General features: G+C 33.2%; 1 protein-coding gene across 6 annotated transcripts in view; it reads right to left on the bottom strand.

The window, feature by feature from the left end:
• Positions 1-6: 6 nt before the first annotated feature.
• Positions 7-7,770, bottom strand: part of LOC108747059 (monocarboxylate transporter 12) — a 21,710-nt gene continuing 13,946 nt past the window's right edge. For 4 of the 6 annotated variants that reach the window (XM_018484301.1, XM_018484297.1, XM_018484296.1 and 1 more), the window contains 10 exons: positions 4,188-4,491; positions 3,646-3,789; positions 3,356-3,561; positions 3,000-3,228; positions 2,262-2,719; positions 1,898-2,126; positions 1,629-1,804; positions 1,328-1,550; positions 975-1,222; positions 299-448 (listed from right to left, as the gene is read on the bottom strand). In XM_018484301.1, coding sequence (XP_018339803.1) covers positions 299-448; positions 975-1,222; positions 1,328-1,550; positions 1,629-1,804; positions 1,898-2,126; positions 2,262-2,719; positions 3,000-3,228; positions 3,356-3,561; positions 3,646-3,789; positions 4,188-4,491 — 2,367 coding nt within the window. Of the gene's footprint in view, positions 449-974; positions 1,223-1,327; positions 1,551-1,628; positions 1,805-1,897; positions 2,127-2,261; positions 2,720-2,999; positions 3,229-3,355; positions 3,562-3,645; positions 3,790-4,187; positions 4,492-7,770 lie in introns of all 6 variants that reach the window. The other 2 variants (XM_018484300.1, XM_018484299.1) reach the window with 2 other exon arrangements.

Consider the following 7,770-nt stretch of genomic DNA (forward strand, 5'->3'; position numbering starts at 1 on the left):
TATAGGCAACTAACAGTAATTATCTGTACCTGATGGAATTTTCACGCGTATATCGCATTTATTCGCTCCAATAAAAAAACCAAAAATAATATGACAAACATACAATAGTACATACAAGTCTAACTGTAAGTACGATACAAAATTCCATCAGGTATGTATGCCACTAATTTGTGCTTTATCGATTAAGTGTGTAACAAAGAAGTACCTTTTTTTAAGACTTCAAAAGTAGCAGCCCTATCACAGTGTGGCTCGGAGTGAAGGCGATTTTTATAATCCACTTAAAAAAGATCAGAAGTACTTATAAAACAGATTCTATTTGCTTGATCTCTTTCTCGGGTGGCTCTAAGGGTGACGGCGCAGTTTCTACTATCTCCGGTATATCCTCCTCATTCTCTTCTTCAATATCTTCATCGATTGGAGTCAATGTATCTAATATCACAGGTTGAGTCTGCAACAAGTAAAATAATTTGATAATTTTCGTAGTAAGTGTTCGATATTATTATAAGCTAGTGCAAAAACTATTTATTAAAAATGTAGCGATGGAACTAATATTAAATACAAAAGTCACGATATAATTAAACATTTACAGCAAAAGAAAACTACTATAGTGATGCTAAAACAATATTTTGAGGAATACAATGAAATGATGAATTATAATAAATTTTATTTAAGAAAAGCTCTAAGATTTAAAAAATAGGCTCTCGTCCTCTGAAGTAACATCGAAAGATTGGCAAGAATTGAAAAGGTTACTTAATAAAAATTACTACCTAGTTACTATTACTCATTATCGAGTCATCAAGAAGTGATTGGTATTCATAAAGTTTGTTCTTATGTTAATACAGCTCTGTGATTTATCGCATTCTTAAAATGTCATACACTAATTATAGAGCCTTATTAGAGCATTTTAAAACGGTCTTGAAGAGTAAGAACGAATTATAAATACTAACTAAAGATTGAAAATTATATGAGCTTACCTGCGGTGTAGTACACCGTTTCATAGCAGGGGCCATGAAACTAGTAATAGTGCTCATAAGGAAGAAAAACCCTGCCATGAAGAACGGGATACTGTAACTCTGCGTTGCATCATAAACAACGCCCGCTAAGGGTGAGCCAACTATAGCGGCAGCCCCTCTGAATAGAATTAAAAGGCCGAAAGCATTCGTTAACTTGTCTAATCCCAAGAGATCCACCAAGATGATCGATGTTAATGAGATATATCCAGCTAAAATCCATATCATAAGATAATAAAAATATTCAAAATGAAATAAATTTTCATACATGACAATTTCAACTAAAATAATGGATGTTTAACAGTTGCGATACTTACATATTGCTATCCCAAAAAATATGCTCATGATGATGTAAGCGGCATAACTATGACAAAATGGTGTAGCGGCTACTGCGATTGTAGATATAATTAAGCAAATATTGTTTAGCAATAAAGAATCGACTTGCGGAAAGTCGGCGACATATCCACAAGCCACACGACCTATGGTGTTCGTTATTCCAATAATAGATAATAAGAATGATGCAGAATTGCTTTCAATTCCCTTAAAAAAGGAATAATATTCATTGAATCATGATATTACATAATTCAGTGATATACTAAAGATTGATAAATAACGTACATCTAAGACTGCGGCATCTACCAGATATACAAAAGGAACATACAGTCCAGCCATACCAAACACATTGCTAATACCAATTAGAAGGAAAACAGGATCTTTCAATAAAGACATATCCATCATTGTCGCTAAAGCTTCCTTAAACGAGTCAGGCAATACCAAACAAGGACATAAAGGTTCTAAAAAAAATTAAAATTTATGTTATTTTTCTAGCCTTTAATAATATTGTTTAAGTTTATATATATATATATACATGAAGAATGTATACATTCGTTGTTGTGCTTTTTCGATATCGATGTCTTTCAAATCACCACGTACAGATTTAGGAATAGATACAACACTCTGACGGTAATTGGCAAGGGATTTCTGGCTTTGGTATTCTGGTAAATTGACTACGCTACCACTGTAGAAAATATCCTTTCTCGATAAGGGACGGACAATCATTGGTTTCTCTTTTTGGATACTAGCTTTACTGGTAGTAAAAGTAATACTCTCACCATCCTACAGAAAGAACGCACATGTTTATTATTAGATTATTTAAAAAATATGTATACGAATGACTTGTTTAGAAAAAATACTGAAGACATATATTTTCTATTAAAAAAAAAAATTGAATCTGTTAAATATCTGACTTACATCAACCTCAGCATTATTATTTCGCGATCCCAACATACTGCTAGTAGAAAGTCTCAGATGCAAGCTCTTTCTGATATCTCCGTTAGAATTAAGCGTTGTCCTAGAATTCTTTATTGCACTAAGGCTAGGCTTGTAGCGTTCGCTGGTACTCGTTTTACGGATTCTGTCAAAGAATGGCACGGAGCCGTTTTTAGGCAAACCTTGAACGTGGGTCGTGAAAGCCGGCTGCGACGCGTTTCTGGGGATTATCGTCTTATTAAACTCGTTCTCTGGCTTCTCCGCGTCCTTCGTGTCTTTGGTTTCATCGATACTTTTTCTGCTCTTGGACTTGTTGGAAATATTTTTTAAATCCATACTGCCGCTATCACTGGTATGTCCACTAGATGAGTGCTCTTGCACCTTCACTTCAGATATGGTGGGAAGGGTTGGCACCGTCGGAACTGGTGTTAAAGGAGTTCCTTTAATATTACGGGTATTCAATGAAGTATCGCATTATTATTTCGATTACTTGGAAAGCTCACGCGCCTGTACTTATGGAAACGACATAATAAGTATTGATTTTGAAACAATTAAATTTCTGCTTTTAGAAAAAGAATTTTTCAATAATTCAAAAATTTTGAAATTAATTAAAATATTTTTACTTTATTTTAAGAAAGTATCTGACAACTTTTCCAATATTTTCGACTTACTCCACTGTCCCACCGGAACATATTAAATTTGATGGTCAGAGTTCCTTACCAGGCACTAATTGGTCTAAATTGAAGCTGGAATGAACACCGGGATCAATATTAATGGGCATTTTCATCCTCTTTTCCATGGATCCGTCCGGTAACTGCACCATAAAGTAGGAGCCACCGATACTACCACGTTCCATTTGAAATCTCTTCTCTTCGGCCATTCTTTGCAGCAATGGCTTAACAGAGGAAGTTTTCGGATATTCCAGAGGTCTCATCATGGCACCGAATACCTAAAAATCATCTATTTTTTTTATCAGATATACGAGATGTCATCTCGATTAATCTAAAGCTTTGTGTTATGTCCCTGCACAATCAGAGCAGCGAGGAGCAGCGAGTGATTTCACTGTTTTTACTTACTGCGCAATTTAAGATGAGGCCAGCTAGGATTAGGTTTGCTCCCTTCCAGCTGTACGCCTCCAGCAACATAGTTGCAAGAGGCGCGAACGCGAACGTACCGAATCCCGATCCGCACACAGCGATGCCAGTAGCTAGGGATCTCTTGGTTTCAAAGTAATAGCCTACACAAACTACTGCGGGTAGATATATCAAACCGAATCCAATTCCTAAAATAACAATTGTAGATACGTGAAGAATGAAGAGAATTGACAAAATACAAAGAACGCTGATCAAAGTGGACCATTACGTACCTCCCATAATACCATAAGTCATCATAAGCATATTTACACTGCTTGAAAATGTCGAAAGTACAAATGCGGCGGCGCCTAAGAAACTTCCTGCCATACATACTGCTCTACAGCCATATTTATTCGTTAAAGCACTGACAACGGGGCCTATGACGAGGAAAAATTAACATATAATGTATATGTACAGCGACATAAACAATACGTCATGATACTAGAAGTTATTTTAAGAACTATATTTAATTAGTAACTATATTTTTAATGACTATGTATTTAGTATGAACTTTATCAAAAGCGTTACAACAAGACCACAATCTAATCTTCTTTCATCAAGATAAAACTTATATTTGAGGATTTTGTCCAAAAAATACGGTTGTTCGTTTCGTACTTTGCTATTAAATTTTTAGTATAATACAACTTTTTTGCTAAAGAAAAATTAATTTTTTTTCCTACGAAGGAGATGTCATTACAATATTTTTCGACGATGGTGTCGTATCCTAGACTTTAAACTTCAGATAGCGAAATTTGAAAGGTACTTCGTATCTTACCAGCGCTGAGGTACATTCCGGACAGCAATGAGCCAACCCAGGCAGTTTTGCCTTTTCCTTCCCCAAAGTACTTGACGAATTCTCCCAGAAAGACGCCGAACGTGTAGGCAATACCGTCCACTATCATGTTACACATGAACGATGCGAATACCACCACCCAACCATATCCGCCATCCGGTGGTGGTGGTATGTCGTGGTACTCGCAGAGCGAACCTCCCTCATCCTCAGGCGAAGCTTCATCGCCACCTGGCCCATCAGTACCCGTTAATCTCGCTTGTTCTTCTACTGAGTATTCGCTCTCCGTCTGGAAGAAAAATATAACGCATGCAATGATAACCGGTGTTATTCTCAACAAATGGTATCTCTTAAAAAACGATGTAATTTATATATTGTAAAATAAATGTATCCTGCTCATAACATTTTATCTAAGGAATGATATTCGTTAGAAAATAATTATATTATATCGCACGTAGAAGAAGAACGTCTGAGAGAAAAGATATTTTAAATGTGAAATGCTTGTTTCTTATTTATGTTATAATTTTAGTGCATAGCTTGCATATACAAGGTGTCCGGAAAATCAGCGTCAATATTTTGAGAAGTAATTTGGGACCCAAAAAGAAGGAAAAAAAGCTATATAAACATAGGTTCGGAAATCAGTCGGTTCCGAATTATAAGCACTTTTATGTTAAAAAATTGAAATTATGACTAGAGATGGATAGGACGTGGACGTCCGGTTGCTTGGCCTCCAAGATAGGAATCCATTTGATTTTTATTTAGGATCACAAATCAATAGTTTACAGAAATGCGCTAAAAAAAAAAAATATTGACTTAAAACAAACAAAGTAAACCCTGGAGACAATCCCTCCTTATTTCTTTGAAAATGTTTTTCAAAGAGGTCGGAATTCCTTTGAAAGAAGAAGGGCCTGCATTCCTGCTGAAGGTAGTCATTTTGAACATTTTATTTAATTTCTATTCAAATATGTTTATTTAAAAATAATACAGTAATCGTATTTACAAATATCGAAAAATTAAAAAATTAAAAATTTAAAAAATTTAAAAATATTATAACTCGAAAACGACTTATTTCCGGACCTATATTTATATAGCTTTCTTCCTTCTTTTTGGATTTCGAATTACTTCCCGAAGTATTAACGCCGATTTTCCAGACACTCTGTATATTGCTAAAATATGACAATTATTACAACGTCCACTTATGCATTGCAACTCAATTTTTTTACTTTGTGATAATTTAGCGCGAATAATTACATGATAGCGTATACTTTGGGTCGTATATACTTTTAACAGTTTCACAGACAAACTAGCAAACACGATTGAAAGATATGTTGTACAAATGCGCGTTGCATTCGCCTTGAATGAGACTTGCTGTTCACCTTGAATGTTCGAAGAAAAAGCTTTCGTGTTGATGCATAAATATTCATTCTCTAAAGTCTAAGTCGTTGATTTACAAAATATATAGTCAATTAGACTTCTCATCATTTAATAAATCACGACAAATACAATATCTTCTTTATATATTTTAAAAGATACTAACATTAATAATAAATATCTTAAAATCAGCAAAATTAGAATATACTAAAAACAAATCAGACAAAATTGTTTTTTTTTTTTTTAATAGAAATTATTCGTATCAATGATAAAAATTAATTTTTTATATATCAAAAATTAACTTGACACATTAATATAATTTAACTTGAAATAACAACTATAAATTAGTTCAATGTTTTCAGTTGTCTTTATGATTGCTTTTAAAAAATTATTTTTTATCTTTTAAACAATTATAAGTAAATAAATTGAAAACCTATTTATAAAATTGTCGGATTTTGTATTATTTTCTGTCTCTCGCGTGTAGGAACATTTTTTTTCTGCGAAAGAAATAACGTTGAAAACACCAGGAACAAATTAGATTATCACACGTGCACACAACAGGAGAAGAAATTAAAGAATTCGCGCATATGCAAAACAGTACGCCATGGCTCGACGATTTCATTAATCGCAGAGTGTAATGCGAGAACAGAACGCGTATCGCGCGCATTGGATGATCTCATAACGCAAACGCCAGCATAGAGATATTAAATAGCTAACTGTGACTTAATCAGTTTCTAAGGCTGCATCTGGCCAAGGTGATACACGTCGCTCATGTAGAATGCAACGCCAAGATCGAATCGATAAAGGAACTGTTGTTTGCGATCCAAGCCGCGTTTTGCAGAGATGCAATTACCTTTACTGGTATATCATCAACGTGCAACTCGTTATATGAAAAACAATACTTTAAATTATAGAGAGAGAATGGATTTTTTAAATCTTTCTACGTATAACAGAAAACGTAATCTAAAAACATAAAACAATTCTCTGCATTTGAAATTAATATCATACTAATATTGTATTTATTTAATATTATTGCAAATTAGTTAATACTGCCGAATAATATTCATTGAGGTGTTTAATTCCGTAACTACATGCGATCATATTGGGCTTTAATGGGAAAAAAAAACAGCTTATTAATATCGATGTATTAATACCGTACTAATCGAGAAGGAGAAATATCGAGCTGCGCCTACGCAATGCGGCTAATCAACGACGTTTTAATGCTCGCAGATGTTTCTATAATAATTACACAAGATTATTGAGCCACGAGAATCAATGAGAAAGCAAAATATCCGAATGTTAATTACTTCAACAAGCAGAGAAGACAAAGGGGAGTTTCAATCATTAAACAATATTATTTATTCGAATTATTTATAATTTGTTTTACGCCCGTAATTCTACATCTCACGACAAAATAAGAATGATAGACTATCGTTTTATATAATATTATTTTATATAATTATATAGAATATATTTTTATAAGATATAATTTGTATAACTTTTCAGTTGCAATTTTATTCTATGGATTCTGTATAATTTTAATTGCTTTGTGTGAGTTTCATATACTGTTATTAGATATGTATGTAGATATTAAAAGAGCAATGGTAATCCAATAACTTGTGTTAAGTAACGTTTTGTTATTTTTAATTTCCATGTACGTCAAAATATATATCAATTCATTCATTTCTGTGATTAATTTCAAAATAAACAACGTCCATACTAACATATGTTCAGTAAATAATAAACTAATTGTAAATTTAAGTCAAATTTGATATATTTTCTTAAGTTATCTTGAAATTGTAATGGGTGAATTTGAATTGCGTTACTGTCTGCAACAATCGAAGGATATGGAAAAGGAAAAACAATATCAGGGATATGAACATAAAATATTCGAGGAGGAATAATAAAATCGCCTTAACATCGCAAAAATTTCGAATAGAAATATGTGATAGAATTGTTAGATCGATATCGACGATTAAATCACAAGTTTGTTTAGTTTTATTAAATTGTACACTGAGAATGATCCGACAGGAGTTGAAACGTACGGTTATGTTTTTATATAAATCTTTATGTACTTTTAATTTAATCATTAAATATTAGATTGATTTCCAACACTCGTCATTTAGTTGCGACTAGCCTTTGATAACAAAATCATTTGAGTCTCTCTCTCTCTCTCTCTCTCTCTCTCTCTCTCTCT

The sequence above is a fragment of the Trachymyrmex septentrionalis genome, unplaced genomic scaffold (genome assembly GCF_001594115.1).
Source record: "Trachymyrmex septentrionalis isolate Tsep2-gDNA-1 unplaced genomic scaffold, Tsep1.0 scaffold190, whole genome shotgun sequence".
Classification (NCBI taxonomy): domain Eukaryota; kingdom Metazoa; phylum Arthropoda; class Insecta; order Hymenoptera; family Formicidae; genus Trachymyrmex; species Trachymyrmex septentrionalis.